A 25,996-nucleotide genomic window follows, 5' to 3' on the forward strand; every position below is an offset into this window, starting at 1 on the left:
GATTGGTTGATCTATTGATCTCTTGACAGGGACACCTGTTGTTACTCTGTAGTCATTCTAGTAGTCTCTATATTAGACACCTGTTGTTACTCTGTAGTCATTCTAGTAGTCTCTATATTAGACAACTGTTGTTACTCTGTGGTCATTCTAGTAGTCTCTATATTAGACACATGTTGTTACTCTGTAGTCATTCTAGTAGTCTCTATATTAGACACCTGTTGTTACTCTACTCTGTAGTCATTCTAGTAGTCTCTATATTAGACACCTGTTGTTACTCTACTCTGTAGTCAGTCTAGTAGTCTCTATATTAGACACCTGTTGTTACTCTGCTCTGTAGTCAGACTAGTAGTCTCTATATTAGACACCTGTTGTTACTCTGTAGTCATTCTAGTAGTCTCTATATTAGACACATGTTGTTACTCTGTAGTCAGTCTAGTAGTCTCTATATTAGACACCTGTTGTTACTCTACTCTGTAGTCATTCTAGTAGTCTCTATATTAGACACCTGTTGTTACTCTACTCTGTAGTCAGTCAAGTAGTCTCTATATTAGACCCCTGTTGTTACTCTGTAGTCATTCTAGTAGTCTCTATATTAGAAACCTGTTGTTACTCTGTAGTCAGTCTAGTAGTCTCTATATTAGACAACTGTTGTTACTCTGTGGTCATTCTAGTAGTCTCTATATTAAATAAAGGTAAAATAAAATAAATAAATTGGGATCACTCAGCCTCTCTCTCTGTGTGTGATGGTGTAAAGTACCTCCATTGCTGTTGTCGTAGGGGTAGCTGGCCACCACAGCCCCACCGTGCAGGTTGGCCGACAGGACGAAGCTCTCAGTCTTCAGCCAGTCCATAATGGCTCTCACCTCCATCTCTCTCATTCCACTCTCCTTCTTAGAGAAGGCATCTGGGAAGTTCCTGTTCAGATCGATGCCGTTCTTATTGAACCTGTCAGGGAACCATATGACAAAATACAGAATATTAAGTTCACTAGGTACCGACCAAATAAAATACAATTTTATGTCACATGCGCCGAATACAACAGGTGTAGGTAGACCTTAGTGAAATGCCGAATACAACAGGTGTAGGTAGACCTTAGTGAAATGCCGAATACAACAGGTGTAGGTAGACCTTAGTGAAATGCCGAATACAACAGGTGTAGGTAGACCTTAGTGAAATGCCGAATACAACAGGTCTCTCTCTCTATTGGCCCCTCTCTCTCTCTCTCTCTTGCCCCCTCTCTCATTGCCCCCCCTCTCTCTATTTCCCTCCCTCTCTCTATTGCCCTCTCTCTCTATTGCCCCCTCTCTCTCCCTCTCTCTCTCTATTGCCCCCTCTCTCTCTCTCTCTCTCTCTATTGCCCTCTCTCTCTCTCTATTGCCCTCTCTCTCTATTGCCCTCTCTCTCTCTCTCTATTGCCCGCTCCCTCTCTCTCTCTCTCTATTGCCCTCTCTCTCTATTGCCCTCTCTCTCTCTCTATTACCCTCTCTCTCTCTCTATTACCCTCTCTCTCTATTACCCTCTCTCTCTCTCTATTACCCTCTCTCTCTCTCTATTGCCCTCTCTCTCTCTCTATTACCCTCTCTCTCTCTCTATTACCCTCTCTCTCTCTCTCTATTACCCTCTCTCTCTCTCTATTACCCTCTCTCTCTATTACCCCCTCTCTCTCTATTACCCCCTCTCTCTCTATTACCCCCTCTCTCTCTATTACCCCCTCTCTCTCTATTACCCCCTCTCTCTCTATTACCCCCTCTCTCTCTATTACCCCCTCTCTCTCTATTACCCCCTCTCTCTCTATTACCCCCTCTCTCTCTATTACCCCCTCTCTCTCTATTACCCCCTCTCTCTCTATTGCCCTCTCTTTGCTCTGCGAAGACATTCAGAGCACTGATATCCCATTCAGTGTGATCAGACCATTCCTTATTTAAAAACAGTCATTGGTCCATTCATAAGATTCAGGCAGAGAGCTCGAATTGAAATTCTGTGGTCGCTGTTTACCCAGTGGCATCCTTCCGCATTGAAAGATGACGAGCGAGGATACCAAACAGGTCACTCACCGTACAGACTAAGGTGGCCCTATACCAAACAGTCACTCACCGTACAGACTAAGGTGGCCCTATACCAAACAGTCACTCACCGTACAGACTAAGGTGGCCCTATACCAAACAGGTCACTCACCGTACAGACTAAGGTGGCCCTATACCAAACAGTCACTCACCGTACAGACTAAGGTGGCTCTATACCAAACAGTCACTCACCGTACAGACTAAGGTGGCCCTATACCAAACAGGTCACTCACCGTACAGACTAAGGTGGCCCTATATCAAACAGTCACTCACCGTACAAACTAAGGTGGACCTATACCAAACAGTCACCCACCGTACAGACTAAGGTGGCCCTATACCAAACAGTCACTCACCGTACAGACTAAGGTGGCTCTATACCAAACAGTCACTCACCGTACAGACTAAGGTGGCCCTATACCAAACAGGTCACTCACCGTACAGACTAAGGTGGCCCTATATCAAACAGTCACTCACCGTACAAACTAAGGTGGACCTATACCAAACAGTCACCCACCGTACAGACTAAGGTGGCCCTATACCAAACAGTCACTCACCGTACAGACTAAGGTGGCCCTATACCAAACAGTCACTCACCGTACAGACTAAGGTGGACCTATACCAAACAGTCACTCACCGTACAGACTAAGGTGGCCCTATACCAAACAGGTCACTCACCGTACAGACTAAGGTGGCACTATACCAAACAGTCACTCACCGTACAGACTAAGGTGGACCTATACCAAACAGTCACTCACCGTACAGACTAAGGTGGCCCTATACCAAACAGTCACTCACCGTACAGACTAAGGTGGACCTATACCAAACAGTCACTCACCGTACAGACTAAGGTGGCCCTATACCAAATAGTCACTCACCGTACAGACTAAGGTGGCCCTATACCAAACAGTCACTCACCGTACAGACTAAGGTGGACCTATACCAAACATTCACTCACCGTACAGACTAAGGTGGCCCTATACCAAACAGGTCACTCACCGTACAGACTAAGGTGGCCCTATACCAAACAGTCACTCACCGTACAGACTAAGGTGGACCTATACCAAACAGTCACTCACCGTACAGACTAAGGTGGCCCTATACCAAACAGGTCACTCACCGTACAGACTAAGGTGGACCTATACCAAACAGTCACTCACCGTACAGACTAAGGTGGCCCTATACCAAACAGTCACTCACCGTACAGACTAAGGTGGTCCTATACCAAACAGGTCACTCACCGTACAGACTAAGGTGGCCCTATACCAAACAGGTCACTCACCGTACAGACTAAGGTGGACCTATACCAAACAGTCACCCACCGTACAGACTAAGGTGGCCCTATACCAAACAGGTCACCCACCGTACAGACTAAGGTGGCCCTATACCAAACAGTCACTCACCGTACAGACTAAGGTGGCCCTATACCAAACAGTCACTCACCGTACAGACTAAGGTGGCCCTATACCAAACAGTCACTCACCGTACAGACTAAGGTGGCCCTATACCAAACAGTCACTCACCGTACAGACTAAGGTGGCCCTATACCAAACAGGTCACTCACCGTACAGACTAAGGTGGACCTATACCAAACAGTCACCCACCGTACAGACTAAGGTGGCCCTATACCAAACAGGTCACCCACCGTACAGACTAAGGTGGCCCTATACCAAACAGTCACTCACCGTACAGACTAAGGTGGACCTATACCAAACCACTGTCATGCTACTGTTCTCTCTCTCTCTCTCTCTGCTCTGTGATGACATTCACATTAACCAACACCATCCATCCAGATGACCAACACCATCCAGTAACATCGTTCGAGCGTCTTCAGATACACAAATCAAATGTCGGTCCCATTCATGAGGTTCAGGGCCATTCGCGGCCTGTTTATCACTGCGTCCCAAATAACACACTATTCCCTATATAGTGCACTACTGTTGACCAGCGCCCTATTCCCTATATAGTGCACTACTGTTGACCAGCGCATGGCCACTATATAGGGAAATGAGACGCTGTGAGTCGAGAAGCAGGTTCTATTGTTGAATAGAACAACAAACGAGACAGCGTTAAAGGGGAGGTATAGGTATTAACACAGGGACAATACTGACTGAGGAGTGAACGTAAGGGAGGGACAGATAAAGGGGAGGTCGTGGAGCGACAGATAAAGGGGAGGTCGTGGAGCGACAGATAAAGGGGAGGTAATTTGGTCCATGATGATGATGGTCTACAGGTGTGAATCATGATGATCTACAGGTGTGAATCATGATGATCTACAGGTGTGAATCATGATGATCTACAGGTGTGAATCATGATGATCTACAGGTGTGAATCATGATGATCTACAGGTGTGAATCATGATGATCTACAGGTGTGAATCATGATGATCTACAGGTGTGAATCATGATGATCTACAGGTGTGAATCATGATGATCTACAGGTGTGAATCATGATGATCTACAGGTGTGAATCATGATGATCTACAGGTGTGAATCATGATGATCTACAGGTGTGAATCATGATGAGTGCCAGGTGTGCGTAATGATGAGTGCCAGGTGTGCGTAATGATGAGTGCCAGGTGTGCGTAATGATGAGTGCCAGGTGTGCGTAATGATGATCTACAGGTGTTAGTAATCAGGCGATGTCGAACGCCGGAGGGGAGGAGCAGGAGGAGTCGACGTGGCAGGAATAGGGGGCCATTTGTGACACAAGCCAGGGGTAAAAGGAGAAGGAAGGAGGCTCAGAGCGGAGGAGGAGGAGGAGGAGGAGGAAGGAGGCTCAGAGCGGAGGAGGAGGAGGAGGAAGGAGGCTCAGAGCGGAGGAGGAAGGAGGCTCAGAGTGGAGGAGGAAGAGGAGGAGGAGGAGGAGGAGGAGGCTCAGAGCGGAGGAGGAGGAGGAAGAGGAGGAGGAGGGAGGCTCAGAGCGGAGGAGGAAGGAGGCTCAGAGCGGAGGAGGAAGAGGAGGAGGAGGAGGCTCAGAGCGGAGGAGGAAGAGGAGGAGGAGGAGGCTCAGAGCGGAGGAGGAAGTGCCAGGATGTTTGCTGAACTCGTCAGTGCGTGACCGGGCCGGGATGTGTGGGGCATTAGGTAAACATTATAAGGCTATCTCAACCCCCCCTTCCCCTCTACTCCACCTCTCCCCAGAGCACAGAGAGCTCTTTATCCTCACTCTGCCTCTCAAGGAGGGAATCACAGCTCTGCTACAGTCAAGGGTAGAAGAAGACATGATTCCCTCCCAGGCCGTGTCTCTACATCAGGGGAGAAGAAGACATGATTCCCTCCCAGGCCGTGTCTCTACATCAGGGGAGAAGAAGACATGATTCCCTCCCAGGCCGTGTCTCTACATCAGGGGAGAAGAAGACATGATTCCCTCCCAGGCCGTGTCTCTACATCAGGGGAGAAGAAGACATGATTCCCTCCCAGGCCGTGTCTCTACATCAGGGGAGAAGAAGACATGATTCCCTCCCAGGCCGTGTCTCTACATCAGGGGAGAAGAAGACATGATTCCCTCCCAGGCCGTGTCTCTACATCAGGGGAGAAGAAGACATGATTCCCTCCCAGGCCGTGTCTCTACATCAGGGGAGAAGAAGACATGATTCCCTCCCAGGCCGTGTCTCTACATCAGGGGAGAAGAAGACATGATTCCCTCCCAGGCCGTGTCTCTACATCAGGGAGCTTCAACTCTTTTGTAACCAGGGACCCCCTTCCAGGAAAACTGGCGACCCGGGGGCCCCTATCATACATTAACAAAGTTATTATTATTTTTCTTCACATCTCGTCTTATCAGGTGAATGACAATGTCGTGGAGAATTAAATCAACATTATATAATGAATCTGTTTTTGGTAGATAAGAGTTCAGGTGGATCTTGGCTTCAGCAAACGCTGGAAAGGAGGGGCGCTGGAAAGCAATGACAAAAACCATGAAAAGGGGTTGACCAAGAAACTGATTCAAGGCAGAAAGGAGTTGGAACACAACAACAACAAAGGCAGAGAATAATTCAGCTCACTTTATTCCATCGTTCAGGATGAGTACAGGTGACTGACTGTCTCTACGCTCTGACTGACTGTCGCTACGCTCTGACTGACTGTCTCTACGCTCTGACTGACTGTTTCTACGCTCTGAAGAAGACGTCTGCTTGGATGTCGAAACGTCAGTCACCTGTACTCATTCTGAACAATCCTAAACTCTTAATATATTCGCTAGGAGCAGCTGTTTAAATGTGTTGGTAAACATTATGTCCAAGTCAAGAAAGTTTACCAACTGCACTTGTGTTTATCGAGTCAGTAACAATTGCCACTCTGCTTTCCTGGGAGTAGATGTTCAAATGGACAGTATATTGAGTAAAAACATATACAGAGCTGCCTCAGATGTAGCCTGGTTTATCTGTCTGGCCCGTGTGGCTGACTGCCTGGTTTATCTGTCTGGCCCGTGTGGCTGACTGCCTGGTTTATCTGTCTGGCCCGTGTGGCTGACTGCCTGGTTTATCTGTCTGGCCCGTGTGGCTGACTGCCTGGTTTATCTGTCTGGCCCGTGTGGCTGACTGCCTGGTTTATCGATATGGCCTGTGTGGCTGACTGCCTGGTTTATCTGTCTGGCCTGTGTGGCTGACTGCCTGGTTTATCGATATGACCTGTGTGGCTGACTGCCTGGTTTAGCTGTCTGGCCTGTGTGGGTGACTGCCTCATTTATCTGTCTGGGCTGTGTCGCTGACTGCCTGGTTTATCTGTCTGGGCTGTGTGGCTGACTGCCTGGTTTATCTGTCTGGCCTGTGTGGCTGACTGCCTGGTTTATCTGTCTGGCCTGTGTGGCTGACTGCCTGGTTTATCTGTCTGGCCTGTGTGGCTGACTGCCTGGTTTATCTGTCTGGCCTGTGTGGCTGACTGCCTGGTTTATCGATATGGCCTGTGTGGCTGACTGCCTGGTTATCTGTCTGGCCTGTGTGGCTGACTGCCTGGTTTATCTGTCTGGCCTGTGTGGCTGACTGCCTGGTTTATCTGTCTGGCCTGTGTGGCTGACTGCCTGGTTTAGATGTCTGGCTGGTGTAGCTGACTGCCTGGTTTAGCTGTCAGCCTACCTCAGTCAGGCAGGCTGAGGTAGACTGATAGAAACCCTGTAGCCTAATTCTGAATCATCTCCTGTACTTGTTCACTACCTCTCAAGGAGGTAGTGCACTCATTCCTTATCCTCCAAGTGTACACTTGTTCACTACCCCTCAAGTATGTAAAAAGCATTGTCTTGGAATTCATATTAAGTCTAGTATATTTTAATTCCTATTTCAACCCAATGCTTTTAAAAACACTTGATGTGGACTGAACTAGTGCACACATGGGGAGAGGGGAGAGTCAGGATCTGGCCTCTGCAGCAGATCAGCACAGGCTGCCTGACCTTTCAGCAAATGGCCAGTAGGAAATATCCCAGATTGTGCCTTTAACAGTGCTTAAAAACACAGCACGACCAGGTCACACACACACGAGATCAGGTCTGTTTACCCCAGACCACAGAGAAACAAGGAATTGCAGGAATTCCGATGAGCTTTAGATGTTTACAACTCACTACAAGACGACTCACTACAATGGCTTTTAACTTCCAAGAATCAGAATTTAGTAAAAACATACGTATCTCTGGGTGGTCGAAGGTTTGAAAAACTCAACAGTTAAGAAACGAACAGGGAGGCTGGTTAAATCTGTCACTGTGTTTTAATGGTACCATATCGCTGGCAGGATGCCTGGTTAAATCTGTCACTGTGTTTTAATGGTACCATATCGCTGGCAGGATGCCTGGTTAAATCTGTCACTGTGTTTTAATGGTACCATATCGATGGCTGCAAACCAACAGGATGCCTGGTTAAATCTGTCACTGTGTTTTAATGGTACCATATCGCTGGCAGGATGCCTGGTTAAATCTGTCACTGTGTTTTAATGGTACCATATCGCTGGCAGGATGCCTGGTTAAATCTGTCACTGTGTTTTAATGGTACCATATCGATGGCTGCAAACCAACAGGATGCCTGGTTAAATCTGTCACTGTGTTTTAATGGTACCATATCGCTGGCAGGATGCCTGGTTAAATCTGTCACTGTGTTTTAATGGTACCATATCGCTGGCAGGATGCCTGGTTAAATCTGTCACTGTGTTTTAATGGTACCATATCGATGGCTGCAAACCAACAGGATGCCTGGTTAAATCTGTCACTGTGTTTAAACGGCACCATACCTGTCACGCCCTGACCTTAGAAATCCTTATTATTCTCTATATTTGGTTCGGTCAGGGTGTGACTCGAGTGGGAAATTCTGTGTTTTCCATTTCTTTTGTTGGCCGGTTATTGGTTCCCCATTAGGGACAGCTGTCTATCGTTGTCTCTGATTGGGAATGATACTTAGGCAGCCTGTTTTCCACCAGAGTTTGTGGGATCTTGTTTTGTGTTTAGTTTCTGTAGCCTGACAGAACTGTGCGCTTTCGTTTTTTTCTCGCTTTTTGTTTGAGTGTTTTTTAATCAGAAAAAAAACTCTTGCCATTAAGAAACGTTGCCAGGAATTAGCCTCGATGTTGTACACAGGAAGTTGAGAATCATCCGCATCGACAATCACTACAGTGTGTCTGGATTGGGATACAAACAGTGTAGTAGTCTGTTGGAAAATACTACCCAGCTGATCCTAAACCAATCTGGTGGAATATTCTAATTGTCTTATTAGCATGTATAATCATAGCCAATCACATATGATGATAATGATGACATCATAATGTTGTTCTCTTTGTTACCACAGTCTAGTGTCCTATAGAGGGGACAGGTCCCTACAGTATAGAGCAGGACTCGTGTACTAGAGTCCTGCTCTATACTGTATACAGTAGGGAATAGGACCACCTGGCATGATGACTCCTTGCTGTCCCCAGTCCACCTGGCTGTGCTGCTGCTCCAGTTGCAACTGTTCTGCCTGCGGCTATGAAACCCTGACCTGTTCACCGGACATGCTACCTGTCCCAGACCTGCTGTTGTTTTCAACTCTCTAGAGACAGCAGGAGCGGTAGAGATACTCTCAATGATCAGCTATGAAAAGCCAACTGACATTTACTCCTGAGGTGCTGACTTGCTGCACCCTCGACAACTACTGTGATTATTATTATTTGACCATGCTGGTCATTTATGAACATTTGAATATCTTGGCCATGTTCTGTTATAATCTCCACCCGGCACAGCCAGAAGAGGACTGGCCACCCCTCATAGCCTGGTTCCTCTCTAGGTTTCTTCCTAAGTTCTGGCCTTTCTAGGGAGTTTTTCCTAGCCACCGTGCTTCTACACCTGCATTGCTTGCTGTTTGGGGTTTTAGGCTGGGTTTCTGTACAGCACTTTGAGATATCAGCTGATGTACAAAAGGGCTTTATAAATACATTTGATTTGAATAAACTTCCATTTGGGAGGCACACAGAGATATATGAGAAGACATGAGGATGTTTCCTGTCTAGCTATGTGACATTTATAGTGTTTATAAAATACTATTCCGTCCACTCTCAGGGCAGAGAGAGAGAGAGAGAGAGAGAAAGACATTGTCCCTTTTGTACTTATTTGCACATTTGACATTTGAAATTAATTTATTATTTTGGAACTTCTGTGAGTGTAATGTTTACTGTTAATCTTTGTTTATTTCACTTTTGTTTATTATCTACATACAGTATATGTTACCCATGCCAATAAATCTCTTAAATTGAATTGAGAGAGAGAGAGGTAAAGAGAGAGAGAGATAAAGAGAGAGAGAGAGATAAAGAGAGAGATGAGAGAGAGAGGTAAAGAGAGAGAGAGAGAGAGATAAAGAGAGAGAGAGGTAAAGAGAGAGAGAGGTAAGAGAGAGAGAGAGGTAAAGAGAGAGAGAGAGGTAAAGAGAGAGAGAGAGGTAAAGAGAGAGAGAGGTAAAGAGAGAGAGAGGTAAAGAGAGAGAGAGGTAAAGAGAGAGAGAGGTAAAGAGAGAGAGAGAGAGGGGGGGGGGGTAGGTAGAGGGAAAGAGAAAGAGTTAACGTGGGCGAGAGACAGCGTCTCACTTTCAGTTACTATAAACAGATTCCTTAAAACAACCCAGGAATACTCCTTGAAGAGATGTCCCTGCAGTTAACCCCTGTTAAAACACTCCATGGTGTTTTCACTCCATATCCCAGCAGCAGAGGTCATGGGTCCCCTGTCTGAGTGCCCTCTCTGGGGTGCCATCACCAGTCCGGTGGGGGTACTATGGAGGGAGATGGATGGCCTGGTAAATGGACCGGGGCTGCGTACTGTTTATACCCAGACATAAACAGACGTATACCAGACCTGACAACACATAACATTGGTGATTTAGGCAAGGGAGAGAGCAGGCCCGTCTGTCTGTCTCTGAAGTGAATGGGTATCCTCCAGGAGCTTGAGGGTCTTACCTTACTCACTAACCCCCTCCCCAACCCTTCCTCACCCCTGCCCATATCCTCCTCACCCCCCAGCATCAGAGCCTCTCTGAGGTCATATCCTCCTCCATCCTCAGAGCCTCTGAGATGTTTCAACAGCTACAGTATCGTGACTGTGGGAGGAGTAGGGCTGTCCCCGACAAAAAATAATAATCTTGGTCGACCAAAAGTAATCTGTTCTTTGGACCAATCGATTGGTCGAAATGTTTTTACGTGTATTGTTCCATACCTATGTATGTGAGCTTGTCTGATGCTTTAAGTTTACGGTTTGATGAAATATGACAAATGCCTCAAGAGGGCGCCAGAAATCAAGCTAATTTTTTTTTTTTTTTTAAACCTGACCCAAATATTCACCTCCTGCTCCTGCTGGCTCTCAGATTCTGCCATTGCTGTAACACCAGCAACCTTTCTCATGTTGAATATATCTTACCATCTCTACCCATCTATGTGCCAGTTATGGTTTTTATATTCACATTTCCGTGAAACAGTTTAATTGATAATAATCTCAAAATTATTTAGATCCAGCAGCATTACCATCCTGCATACCACTGCTGGCTTGCTTCTGAAGCTGAGCAGGGTTGGTCCCTGGATGGGAGACTAGATGCTGCTGGAAGTGGTGTTGGAGAGGGCCAGTAGGAGGCACTCATTCCTCTGGTCTAAAATAATGACACTGCCCTGTGTAAGGTGCTGTCTTTCGGATGGGACGTTAAAACGAATGTCCTGACTCTCTATGGTCATTAAAGATCCCATGGCACTTATCGTAAGAGTAGGGGTGTTAACCCCGGTGTCCTGGCTAAATTCCCAATCTGGCCCTCAAACCATTATGGTCACCTAATAATCCCCAGTTTACAATTGGCTCATTCATCCCCCTCCTCTCCCCTGTAACTATTCCCCAGGTTGTTGCTGTAAATGAGAACGTGTTCTCAGTCAACTTACCTTGTAAAATAAAAAAATGTAGTTAATCAAAATTATAAAACCTAAAAAGTAACTTCTATTGCCATCCATGTCAAAATGGTCTACATAAAGCCAACAAATAAAAACATTGCAGTAAGCAGCTCGAAAATATCCAGAAATAAAATGAATATCCTATAAAATCACCTTGTTGCAGACAGGCCACGTGTAGCCAAACTCGAAACCTTGTATCAACTATTAACTTGGGTCAGGCCAGAAGCTTGCACTAGCGAACTGGCAACATTGTGTCAACTATTAACTTGGGTCAGGCCAGAAGCTTGCACTAGCGAACTGGCAACATTGTGTCAACTATTAACTTGGGTCAGGCCAGAAGCTTGCACTAGCGAACTGGCAACATTGTATCAACTATTAACTTGGGTCAGGCCAGAAGCTTGCACTAGCGAACTGGCAACATTGTATCAACTATTAACTTGGGTCAGGCCAGAAGCTTGCACTAGCGAACTGGCAACATTGTATCAACTATTAACTTGGGTCAGGCCAGAAGCTTGCACTAGCGAACTGGCAACATTGTGTCAACTATTAACTTGGGTCAGGCCAGAAGCTTGCACTAGCGAACTGGCAACATTGTGTCAACTATTAACTTGGGTCAGGCCAGAAGCTTGCACTAGCGAACTGGCAACATTGTATCAACTATTAACTTGGGTCAGGCCAGAAGCTTGCACTAGCGAACTGGCAACATTGTATCAACTATTAACTTGGGTCAGGCCAGAAGCTTGCACTAGCGAACTGGCAACATTGTATCAACTATTAACTTGGGTCAGGCCAGAAGCTTGCACTAGCGAACTGGCAACATTGTATCAAATATTAACTTGGGTCAGGCCAGAAGCTTGCACTAGCGAACTGGCAACATTGTGTCAACTATTAACTTGGGTCAGGCCAGAAGCTTGCACTAGCGAACTGGCAACATTGTATCAACTATTAACTTGGGTCAGGCCAGAAGCTTGCACTAGCGAACTGGCAACATTGTATCAAATATTAACTTGGTTCAGGCCAGAAGCTTGCACTAGCGAACTTGCAACATTGTGTCAAATATTCTGGGCCCTCAGAGAGTTTCCCCACCAGTGAGCTCGGGACAGACACAGCTGTAGACTATTTGCACAAGAGATAAGAAGCAGTGCTCGACTTGGGCAGGAGCTCACTGGAACTGAGTACTGACACCTCACACGTTCTACTGCTTGAGCTCCGGTTCTTCTTATAGAATATTAGTATTGAGGAGTTCCGGCACCCAGAATGAGTACTGGAACCTATTTCAGTCCAAGTCAAGCACTGATAAGAAGTAATCAGATAAAACTAAACTTCTAAAAATAGTCCTAGGAACTATTGTACTTCTCAATGGATGATTTGTTTGTTGTTTGGAGGTGAGGAAAACATTATTTTGAGAATCTCCACAGGTCATTAGTGGTGGCGAGTTAAGCCAATCAAACACTATCAGATCCACAAAAGGGGCACATTTATTTGCCTACATTTTTGCACAGGCCAGGTAGACTATAGGCCTACTTCTATGTGTAAATCAGGCCAGGTAGCCCATAGGCCTACTTCTAGCTGGGGATTTTAACAAGGCTAATCTGAAAACCAGACTCCCTAAATTTTATCAGCATATCGATTGCGCAACCAGGGGTGGAAAGACCCTGGATCATTGTTACTCTAACTTCCGCGACGCATATAAGGCCCTGCCCCGCCCCCCTTTCGGAAAAGCTGACCACGACTCCATTTTGTTGATCCCTGCCTACAGACAGAAACTAAAACAAGAAGCTCCCACGCTGAGGTCTGTCCAACGCTGGTCCGACCAAGCTGACTCCACACTCCAAGACTGCTTCCATCACGTGGACTGGGAGATGTTTCGTATTGCGTCAGACAACAACATTGACGTATACGCTGATTCGGTGTGCGAGTTCATTAGAACGTGCGTTGAAGATGTCGTTCGCATAGCAACAATTAAAACATTCCCTAACCAGAAACCGTGGATTGATGGCAGCATTCGCATGAAACTGAAGGTGTGAACCACTGCTTTTAATCAGGGCAAGGTGTCTGGTAACATGACTGAATACAAACAGTGCAGCTATTCCCTCCGCAAGGCTATCAAACAAGCTAAGTGCCAGTACAGAGACAAAGTAGAATCTCAATTCAACGGCTCAGACACAAGAGGCATGTGGCAGGGTCTACAGTCAATCACGGACTACAGGAAGAAACCCAGCCCAGTCACGGACCAGGATGTCTTGCTCCCAGGCAGACTAAATAACTTTTTTGCCCGCTTTGAGGACAATACAGTACCACTGACACGGCCTGCAACGAAAACATGCGGTCTCTCCTTCACTGCAGCCGAAGTGAGTAAGACATTTAAACGTGTTAACCCTCGCAAGGCTGCAGGCCCAGACGGCATCCCCAGCCGCGCCCTCAGAGCATGCGCAGACCAGCTGGCCGGTGTGTTTACGGACATATTCAATCAATCCCTATACCAGTCTGCTGTTCCCACATGCTTCAAGAGGGCCACCATTGTTCCTGTTCCCAAGAAAGCTAAGGTAACTGAGCTAAACGACTACCGCCCCGTAGCACTCACATCCGTCATCATGAAGTGCTTTGAGAGACTAGTCAAGGACCATATCACCTCCACCCTACCTGACACCCTAGACCCACTCCAATTTGCTTACCGCCCAAATAGGTCCACAGACGATGCAATCTCAACCACACTGCACACTGCCCTAACCCATCTGGACAAGAGGAATACCTATGTGAGAATGCTGTTCATCGACTACAGCTCGGCATTCAACACCATAGTACCCTCCAAGCTCGTCATCAAGCTCGAGACCCTGGGTCTCGACCCCGCCCTGTGCAACTGGGTACTGGACTTCCTGACGGTCCGCCCCCAGGTGGTGAGGGTAGGCAACAACATCTCCTCCCCGCTGATCCTCAACACTGGGGCCCCACAAGGGTGCGTTCTGAGCCCTCTCCTGTACTCCCTGTTCACCCACGACTGCGTGGCCACGCACGCCTCCAACTCAATCATCAAGTTTGCGGACGACACAACAGTAATAGGCTTGATTACCAACAACGACGAGACGGCCTACAGGGAGGAGGTGAGGGCCCTCGGAGTGTGGTGTCAGGAAAATAACCTCACACTCAACGTCAACAAAACTAAGGAGATGATTGTGGACTTCAGGAAACAGCAGAGGGAACACCCCCCCATCCACATCGATGGAACAGTAGTGGAGAGGGTAGCAAGTTAAGTTCCTCGGCATACACATCACAGACAAACTGAATTGGTCCACTCACACAGACAGCATCGTGAGGAAGGCGCAGCAGCGCCTCTTCAACCTCAGGAGGCTGAAGAAATTCGGCTTGTCACCAAAAGCACTCAAACTTCTACAGATGCACAATCGAGAGCATCCTGGCGGGCTGTATCACCGCCTGGTATGGCAACTGCACCGCCCTCAACCGTAAGGCTCTCCAGAGGGTAGTGAGGTCTGCACAACGCATCACCGGGGGCAAACTACCTGCCCTCCAGGACACCTACACCACCCGATGCTACAGGAAGGCCATAAAGATCATCAGGGACATCAACCACCCGAGCCACTGCCTGTTCACCCCGCTGTCATCCAGAAGGCGAGGTCAGTACAGGTGCATCAAAGCTGGGACCGAGAGACTGAAAAACAGCTTCTATCTCAAGGCCATCAGACTGTTAAACAGCCACCACTAACATTGAGTGGCTACTGCCAACACACTCAATGACACTGACTCTACTCCAGCCACTTTAATAATGGGAATTGATGGGAAATGATGTAAATATATCACTAGCCACTTTAACTATGCCACTTGGTTTACATACTCATACTGTACTCGATATCATCTACTGTATCTTGCCTATGCTGCTCTGTACCATCACTCATTCATATATCCTTATGTACATATTCTTTATCCCCTTACACTGTGTATAAGACAGTAGTTTTTTGGAATTGTTAGTTAGATTACTTGTTGGTTATTACTGCATTGTCGGAACTAGAAGCACAAGCATTTCGCTACACTCGCATTAACATCTGCTAACCATGTGTATGTGACAAATAACATTTGATTTGATTTGATTCTGTGTGTAAATCAGGCCAGGTAGCCTATAGGCCTACTTCTATGTGTAAATCAGGCCAGGTAGCCTATAGGCCTACTTCTATGTGTAAATCAGGCCAGGTAGCCTATAGGCCTACTTCAATGCGTAAATCAGGCCAAGTAGCCTATAGGCCTACTTCTGTGTAAATCAGGCCAGGTAGCCTATAGGCCTACTGCTATGTGTAAATCAGGCCAGGTAGCCTATAGGCCTACTGCTATGTGTAAATCAGGCCAGGTAGCCTATAGGCCTACTTCAATGCGTAAATCAGGCCAGGTAGCCTATAGGCCTACTTCTATGTGTAAATCAGGCCAGGTAGCCTATAGGCCTACTTCTATGTGTAAATCAGGCCAGGTAGCCTATAGGCCTACTTCTATGTGTAAATCAGGCCAAGTAGCCTATAGGCCTACTTCTATGTGTAAATCAGGCCAGGTAGCCTATAGGCCTACTGCTATGTGTAAATCAGGCCAGGTAGCCTATAGGCCTACTTCTATGTGTAAATCAGGCCAGGTAGCCTATAGGCCTACTTCAATGCGTAAATCAGGCCAAGTAGCCTATAGGCCTACTTCTGTGTAAATCAGGCCAGGTAGCCTATAGGCCTACTGCTATGTGTAAATCAGGCCAGGTAGCCTATAGGCCTACTGCTATGTGTAAATCAGGCCAGGTAGCCTATAGGCCTACTTCAATGCGTAAATCAGGCCAGGTAGCCTATAGGCCTACTTCTATGTGTAAATCAGGCCAGGTAGCCTATAGGCCTACTTCTATGTGTAAATCAGGCCAGGTAGCCTATAGGCCTACTTCTATGTGTAAATCAGGCCAAGTAGCCTATAGGCCTACTTCTATGTGTAAATCAGGCCAGGTAGCCTATAGGCCTACTGCTATGTGTAAATCAGGCCAGGTAGCCTATAGGCCTACTGCTATGTGTAAATCAGGCCAGGTAGCCTATAGGCCTACTTCTATGTGTAAATCAGGCCAGGTAGCCTATAGGCCTACTTCAATGCGTAAATCAGGCCAAGTAGCCTATAGGCCTACTTCTATGTGTAAATCAGGCCAGGTAGCCTATAGGCCTACTGCTATGTGTAAATCAGGCCAGGTAGCCTATAGGCCTACTTCTATGTGTAAATCAGGCCAGGTAGCCTATAGGCCTACTTCTATGTGTAAATCAGGCCAGGTAGCCTATAGGCCTACTTCTATGCGTGTGTGTCCTTCCTCAACATTGACAGGAGCCCTCCAAAACAAAAGACAATGCCAATTTTTTTTTTTTTTACTATTTCAAAAATTACGAAATAAACCAAAAGTTGCTTCTCACAAGTGTAGCATAGGTTGTGTGCTCAGCAAACAATCTGTCCAATCAGACAATGATAAAAACGGGAAGACTCAATATTATTATTCCAATGCATTAACACAGGATTAGAAATGATATAAATGAATGGTAAATATACTACTGGTGATGTAATGGGGGAATTGATAGACACTAACAAATCAAAAACGCGAAACAATTCACACCATAAAAGTTATGAAACAATGAATGTGTACAAAATGGCAGTAGAGAGCAGTGCATTCTGGAGAGAGAAGTGTACTGTGCATCTGGGCTGTGTGGTTAACCCGACGTCTGCATTGGTGGTACAACATTTACGTTGATACGGCCTCCGCAGAAGTCAGGGAAGTCATACTTCTGGAGCTTCGCAGAGCAGAGCTGTTGTCTCAACAAAGTGAGTTTGTGTTGAAAGACACATATTTCCCCTCAGATTACACAGACCCACAAAGAATTTGAAAACAAAACTAAATTTTGATAGACTCCCATATCTATTGGATGAAATACCACAGTGTGACATCACAGCAGCAAGATTTGTGACCTGTTGCCACACGAAAAGGGCAACCAGTGAAGAACAAAAACCCCATTGTAAATACAACCCATATGTGTTGTTTCGTACTTTAACTATTTGCACGCCGCTACAACACATGGAACGTGTGAGGGTAATGTTTACTGTTGACTTTCTACTGTTTATTTCACTTTTGTTTATTCTTTTCACTTGCTTTGGCGATGTTAAACATGTTACCCTTGCCAATAAAGCCACATTGAGAGAGCGAGCGAGAGAGCGAGAGAGCGAGAGAGAACAGCTATACCACAGACTAGAAGGGAGGTAACCTCCTGTAGCTATACCACAGACTAGGCACTCTATCAAAAGTAGTGCACGATATAGGGAATAGTGTGCCATTTGGGATGCAAGTCAGTGTGGAGAAAATAACTCTGTTGACCCAGAGACAGACATATTGGATCCAGATTTATTGCGTAACAGAAGGGCAACTTGTGGATGACTTGGTCTGGTCTGGTCTGGTCTGGTCTGGTCTGAGGTGTGCTGTTTCAACCCACTGTGGCCCAGTTGGAGCACAAGATGGGATGGGTCCGAGTTGGACGGAGGTGTTAATTAGAGACTTCAACAAACTTGGGCTTCAGAAGATGAGAAGCCTTAAAAAGGCCAAGGAAAGGCATCTGTTTTAGTTGTAAAAATAAACTGCCCTCGTCAGATGTGGCAGTGTTGGAGACTTTAATAACTTTTCTTCAATGCTGAATAAGCATCCAGAAGCATCCAGAAGCATCCAGGAACACCATCATGAGCAGCGTCCAGGCCCAGAGCAGGCCCAGAGCAGGCCCAGAGCAGCATCCAGAGCAGCGTCCAGGCCCAGAGCAGGCCCAGAGCAGCGTCCAGAGCAGGCCCAGAGCAGCGTCCAGAGCAGCGTCCAGGCCCAGAGCAGCATCCAGAGCAGGCCCAGAGCAGCGTCCAGGCCCAGAGCAGCGTCCAGAGCAGCGTCCAGGCCCAGAGCAGGCCCAGAGCAGCATCCAGAGCAGCGTCCAGGCCCAGAGCAGCGTCCAGAGCAGGCCCAGAGCAGCGTCCAGAGCAGCGTCCAGGCCCAGAGCAGCATCCAGAGCAGGCCCAGAGCAGCGTCCAGGCCCAGAGCAGCGTCCAGAGCAGCGTCCAGGCCCAGAGCAGCGTCCAGAGCAGCGTCCAGGCCCAGAGCAGCGTCCAGAGCAGCGTCCAGGCCCAGAATAGCGTCCAGAGCAGCGTCCAGGCCCAGAGCAGGCCCAGAGCAGCGTCCAGAGCAGCGTCCAGGCCCAGAGCAGCGTCCAGAGCAGCGTCCAGGCCCAGAGCAGCGTCCCGAGCAGCGTCCAGGCACCGAGCAGCGTCCAGGCCACGAGCAGCATCCAGGCCACGAGCAGCATCCAGGCCACGAGCAGCATCCAGGCCACGAGCAGCATCCAGGCCACGAGCAGCATCCAGGCCACGAGCAGCATCCAGGCCACGAGCAGCATCCAGGCCACGAGCAGTGTCCAGGATATCAGTAAGGAAGAGGGGATGTGATAGCTGAAGACTGGTACCCAGACTAACATTCCACTCCTGTCATTTACCAAAGACACTAGACATTCTCTCTTTAAATATGAACATTATATCATTAATGAGCTGGAGGAGATCAAAGGATTTGATCGTGATTCGATAACCCTCATAGCTATCCTCCAATCACAAAGGGTGATTGGCATTCTCTCAACCAGCTTCATAACACTCCTTCGTGCCTTATTGCTTAGACCTATATGCGTGCCAGTGTGTGTATATGTGTAGTCTCTTGAAACACAATCTATTCCTAGGGACTTCCTGCCACTTCCAAGAACCACAACCTCATCAAGAAGCCCGTGTGTGTGTGTGTGTGTGTGTGTGTGTGGGCTAAAGGAGAAGTTCAGAAATGTTCCCATTTCCTCCTATGAGGCTGCACTCCAAAGACTCTCCAGTTGAACACTGCTAATTACAGAGTTGGAGTCAAGACCGGACCTACGTCCCAAAACTGCACCCTACTCCCTATGTAGTGCACTACTTTTGACCAGGGCCCATAGGGAATAGTGTGCCATTTTGAACCTAAACCAGAACTTTCCAGGCCCATCTCTGGCTAATTGGAGACTTCAGGAAGTCTTCCTGTTTCCAGACAGTCAAATAAAAGACTAAAGGGTCAGTATTGTGGTTGTGAGGCTTTGTTCCTGCCTCTGTATTTACAGTGAACACGAGGGACAGCAAAGGGCCGGGTTACAGGCAGAGTGAAATGTACAAATGGTTCACTTCTATTGTGTCTTCTAAATAACCACCAATCAGCTCAGTGTAGACATATCAGAGCTACCAATCAGCTCAGTGCAGACATATCAGATCTACCAATCAGGTCAGTGCAGACATATCAGATCTACCAAACAGCTCAGTGCAGACATATCAGATCTACCAATCAGGTCAGTGCAGACATATCAGATCTACCAAACAGCTCAGTGCAGACATATCATATCTACCAATCAGGTCAGTGCAGACATATCAGATCTACCAATCAGCTCAGTGTAGACAGATATTTACCACAAAACAGGTCAGTGCAGACAGATATGCACCACCAAACAGCTCAGTGCAGACCGATATCAGATCTACCACAAAACAGGTCCGTGTAGACAGATATTTACCACCAAAACAGGTCAGTGCAGACAGATATCAGATATTTACCACCAAAACAGGTCAGTGCAGACAGATATCAGATATTTACCACCGAAACAGGTCAGTGCAGACATATATCAGATATTTACCACCAAAACAGGTCAGTGCAGACATATCTCAGATATTTACCACCAAAACAGGTCAGTGCAGACATATATCAGATATTTACCACCGAAACAGGTCAGTGCAGACAGATATCAGATATTTACCACCAAAACAGGTCAGTGCAGACATATATTTACCACCAAAACAGGTCAGTGCAGACATATATTTACCACCAAAACAGGTCAGTGCAGACATATATTTACCACCAAAACAGGTCAGTGCAGACATATATTTACCACCAAAACAGGTCAGTGCAGACATATATTTACCACCAAAACAGGTCAGTGCAGACAGATATTTACCACCAAACAGGTTGTGTTCATTGCCAGTGGTTTCAGTTAAACGGATGACCACTGATCTAAGCCCTATTACAACAAAAACATGACGAGTCATTTAGTTCCAGGAAGTCATTTAGTTCCAGGAAGTCATTTAGTTCCAGGAAGTCATTTAGTTCCAGGAAGTCATTTAGTTCCAGGAAGTCATTTAGTTCCAGGAAGTCATTTAGTTCCAGGAAGTCATTTAGTTCCAGGAAGTCGTTTAGTTCCAGGAAGTCATTTAGTTCCAGGAAGTCGTTTAGTTCCAGGAAGTCGTTTAGTTCCAGGAAGTCGTTTAGTTCCAGGAAGTCATTTAGTTCCAGGAAGTCATTTAGTTCCAGGAAGTCATTTAGTTCCAGGAAGTCATTTAGTTCCAGGAAGTCATTTAGTTCCAGGAAGTCATTTAGTTCCAGGAAGTCATTTAGTTCCAGGAAGTCGTTTAGTTCCAGGAAGTTGTTTAGTTCCAGGAAGTCATTTAGTTCCAGGAAGTCGTTTAGTTCCAGGAAGTCATTTAGTTCCAGGAAGTCATTTAGTTCCAGGAAGTCATTTAGTTCCAGGAAGTCATTTAGTTCCAGGAAGTTGTTGCCGTCATCTTCTCCAATCACTAAAACTTTGGAATCCCAACTTGATGCGTTATTGTATTGTTGCTTAATAATATTTTTTCCCCCGGAAGGGAGACGTCTCTGTTGTTCTAAGAACCATTCCCTGTTTCAAGTTGTTATGGTAACGAGTAGGTGAGAGGTTTTTTCCACTGTTTGGGGCTGGGATGACTGTGTCAGAGTCAGAGTGTGTGGGTGTCAGTGTCCTGTCCCATCCGGGGAGGACTCCACTGCCAGGGAATGGGATCTGTGTGTGTCCTGTCCCATCCGGGGGGGTAGGAATCCACTGCCAGGGAATGGGAATAACATCTGTGTGAGTCGATGTGAGTGTGTCACTGTTTGGGGCTGGGTGTGTGTGTGTGTGTGTCCTGTCCCATCCGGGGGGGAATCCACTGGGATCTGTGTGTGTGTGTGTGTGTGTGTGTGTGTGTGTGTCCTGTCCCATCCGGGGGGTAGGAATTCACTGCCAGGGAATGGGATCTGTGTGTGTGTGTGTGTGTGTGTGTAAATGCAAGTGTTTGTGAGTGAAAGAGAGTGTTTGTGTGTCAGAGAGAAGAGAGACAGAGCGAGAGAGAGAGTCTGTTTTCAGGCCGTAGCTTCCTGCCACTCGCCCACATCAGAGTGTTGTGGGCGAGCGCTGTAGAGGTGTTGTGTCTACAAACATCTCAGATAAAACTCCAGGATCTGTTAATGGGTGTGTGTCACTGCCTCCCTTCCAAATGGAACCCTATTCTCTATTGCAGGGGGCCAACGGAACCCTATTCCCTATCTAGGGGGCCAACGGAACCCTTTTCCCCATCTAGCGGAGCAACGGAACCCTGTTCCCTATCTAGGGGGCCAACGGAACCCTATTCCCTATCTAGGGGGCCAACGGAACCCTATTCCCTATCTAGGGGGCCAACGGAACCCTATTCCCTATCTAGGGGGCCAACGGAACCCTATTCCCTATCTAGGGGGCCAACGGAACCCTATTCCCTATCTAGGGGGCCAACGGAACCCTATTCCCTATGTAGCGGGCCACTTTTACCCAGGGGCCATTTGGGATGTACACTTTCACTGCCTTAGCTGATGATTCACTGGGGTCTCAGTAACCATTCTGCTGTTTACACCCAGAACCATCCTACAGCTGTTATGTTCTGGTCTACTGAGCAACACAACAGGCCAGACCTGCAGCCATCCATAAATCCATCCAGCCACTCAATCCATCCATCCAGCCACTCCATCAATCCAGCCACCCCATCCATCCATCCATCCATCCACTCCATCCATCCATCCAGCCATCCACTCCATCCAGCCACCCACTCCATCCATCCATCCAGCCACTCCATCCATCCAGCCACTCCATCCAGCCACTCCATCCAGCCACTCCATCATCCATCCAGCCACTCCATCCATCCATCCAACCACTCCATCCAACCACTCCATCCACTCCAGCCATCCAGCCACCCCGCCACTCCATCCATCCAGCCACTCCATCCATCCAGCCACTCCATCCATCCATCCAGCCACTCCATCCATCCATCCATCCATCCAGCCACTCCATCCATCCATTCCATCCATCCATCCAGCCACCCCATCCATCCATTCCACTCCATCCATCCAGCCACTCCATCCATCCAGCCACTCCATCCATCCATCCACTCCATCCACTCCATCCACTCCATCCATCCATCCAGCCAGCCACTCCATCCATCCAGCCACCCCATCCATCCAGCCACCCCATCCATCCATCCATCCAGCCACTCCATCCACCCCATCCATCCACTCCATCCATCCACTCCATCCATCCACTCCATCCATCCAGCCAATAATCCTCTAAAGTCTCACTGCCACAACTCTATCCAGACACAGTAGAACTCAAACTACATTTAAAGGGGCAATCTGGGATATGAAAAAATAAATAAAATAATAAAATAAAATGCCCACCCCGCCACTTGCTTAGGTAAACAGCTGTGGTCTGGAGAAATGTAACCCCTGTTAAATCCATGGACAGCGCTATAGATGCTGACCGACCCTCTAGGAGATCAACACGATACTGTGAAACCGACACGGAGGCACTTTGTCTGGATGAGTGACACCACATAGTCGGACGGTCAGATGTATTCACTCAAACGCACCTAAACACATTGGAAAGCTCTACAACACCAAGTCAGACTGGACCAAGGCTGATTTGGTTGTGAAGTTACTGTACAGTGTCAGAAGGGACAGATGGATCTTATTGACTTTAAGACACAACCCATGATGTCCCTCCATCCACGGTGACTAAGACACAACCCATGATGTCCCTCCATCCACGGTGACTAAGACACAACCCATGATGTCCCTCCATCCCACGGTGACTAAGAGACAACCCATGATGTCCCTTCATCCACGGTGACTAAGAGACAACCCATGATGTCCCTCCATCCACGGTGACTAAGAGACAACCCATGATGATGTCCCTCTATCCACGGTGACTAAGACAACCCACGATGTCCCTCGATCCACGGTGACTAAGACAACCCACGATGTCCCTCCATCCACGGTGACTAAGACAACCCACGATGTCCCTCCATCCACGGTGACTAAGAGACAACCCATGATGTCCCTCCATCCCACAGTGACTAAGACACAACCCATGATGTCCCTCCATCCCACGGTGACTAAGAGACAACCCATGATGTCCCTCCATCCACGGTGACTAAGAGACAACCCATGATTTCCCTCCATCCACGGTGACTAAGAGACAACCCATGATGTCCCTCCATCCACGGTGACTAAGAGACAACCCATGATGTCCCTCCATCCCACAGTGACTAAGACACAACCCATGATGTCCCGCACTATCTCACCTCCCCTGGGAGTACATGCAGTCTCTGCTGGAGGACTCGAAGCCGTCTGGGTTCATGGAAACCAGGATGTGGACGCGGGTGCTGTTCAGGAGGTGGGTCACCAGCGGGTCGCTAAGGTAACCACGGGTCAGGTGATCGATCAGCTGGAGCAGGAGAACTCTGCCCACCACCTAAAAAAAAAGAGATGCATTCACACAGTTACAACCATAGAGATCCTATTGACTTAGTAGAGGGCCATGTCATAAACCCTCAACGTTCCAGAATGGGAAGAAAATAAAAAGGCATGCGATATCGGAAATTCTATAATAGAATTATAGTCAACCTAAAATATGGTCATATAATTATCAATACATTTTATATGGGAAGAAAATAAAAAGGCATGCGATATTGGAAATTCTATAATAGAATTATAGTCAACCTAAAATATTGTCATATAATTATAAACACATTTTATACGGGAAGAAAATAAAAAAAAGGCATGCGATATTGGAAATTCTATAATAGAATTATAGTCAACCTAAAATATCGTCATATAATTATAAATACATTTTATACCAATTGTCTCTATAATTAGTCTATAAAAATATATGTAAACAGACCGTAAAACGTAGACAATCTGACCTTTAAATGCTGTGATAAGATTCTAGTGTTCTAATTCAACGGTTACAACAGTGTTTTAGGTAAATGGTATACTTTATGCCGTCTGAGAAAATGTATTCAATGAACCCTGGACACACTGACAGAGACACTGTCAGAACGTCTGTCTGCTGATCGACTGCAGATAAAACACTGAATAAACTGAGACACATTGTCAGAGACCACCCCCCCCCCCCCCAACACCCACCCACCCACTACTGGTGAATCCACATTCTACTGTCTGACACCCCCCCCCCCCCCCCCCCACTACTGGTGAACCCACATTCTACTGTCTGAGACACCCCCCCCCCCCCCCACTACTGGTGATCCCACATTCTACTGTCTGAGAAATGTAGGCTCTTAAAAACCCTTGAGACCCCGCCATCATCCTCTCCCACCATCCACCCCTCCCTCCGTCCCTCTGATTGGATCTTAGCATGACTAATCCTCGTTGACCTTAAAACCAGCACATATTTCCATTTAGTCTGAGATTGATCAAATCTGCCCTCTCAAAAGATCTGCTACTTACTAAGCAACCAGCTAAACTAATCCTCTACACGGTTAATGTGGTCCTTCTGTTAACCAACCAGCTAAACTAATCCTCTACACGGTTAATGTGGTCCTTCTGTTAACCAACCAGCTAAACTAATCCTCTACATGGTTAATGTGGTCCTGCTGTTAACCAACCAGCTAAACTAATCCTCTACACGGTTAATGTGGTCCTTCTGTTAACCAACCAGCTAAACTAATCCTCTACATGGTTAATGTGGTCCTGCTGTTAACCAACCAGCTAAACTAATCCTCTACACGGTTAATGTGGTCCTTCTGTTAACCAACCAGCTAAACTAATCCTCTACACGGTTAATGTGGTCCTTCTGTTAATGTGGTCCTTCTGTTAACCAACCAGCTAAACCTCTACACGGTTAATGTGGTCCTTCTGTTAACCAACCAGCTAAACTAATCCTCTACACGGTTAATGTGGTCCTTCTGTTAACCAACCAGCTAAACTAATCCTCTACACGGTTAATGTGGTCCTTCTGTTAATGTGGTCCTTCTGTTAACCAACCAGCTAAACCTCTACACGGTTAATGTGGTCCTGCTGTTAACCAACCAGCTAAACTAATCCTCTACCCCCTGGCGCCGCCCTCAACCCCCTGACGCCGCCCTCAACCCCCTGGCGCCGCCCTCAACCCCCTGGCGCCGCCCTCAACCCCCTGGCGCCGCCCTCAACCCCCTGACGCCGCCCTCAACCCCCTGACGCCGCCCTCAACCACCTGACGCCGCCCTCAACCACCTGACGCTGCCTGACAACATATTTGAACTGTTCAAGCCCTCAAGATAGATGGGGCAAACTTCAAAACAGAGAAACAGGGTGTACTGGACAGTGATATAACAGTATAACATGCATGATAAGAGCCAAGAGAAATTCATTAGAAGACAGCTGAG

General features: G+C 47.2%; 1 protein-coding gene across 1 annotated transcript in view; it reads right to left on the minus strand.

The window, feature by feature from the left end:
* LOC116372993 (carboxypeptidase M-like) overlaps nt 1-25,996 on the minus strand; it is a 64,577-nt gene that overhangs the window by 14,496 nt on the left and 24,085 nt on the right. The window contains exons 4-5 of the mRNA XM_031821583.1: nt 23,915-24,084; nt 758-945 (exon numbers count right to left, since the gene is read on the minus strand). Of these exons, the coding sequence (XP_031677443.1) occupies nt 758-945; nt 23,915-24,084 (358 nt within the window). The remainder of the gene's footprint in view (nt 1-757; nt 946-23,914; nt 24,085-25,996) is intronic.

The sequence above is a fragment of the Oncorhynchus kisutch genome, unplaced genomic scaffold, assembly GCF_002021735.2.
Source record: "Oncorhynchus kisutch isolate 150728-3 unplaced genomic scaffold, Okis_V2 scaffold3993, whole genome shotgun sequence".
Taxonomy (NCBI): domain Eukaryota; kingdom Metazoa; phylum Chordata; class Actinopteri; order Salmoniformes; family Salmonidae; genus Oncorhynchus; species Oncorhynchus kisutch.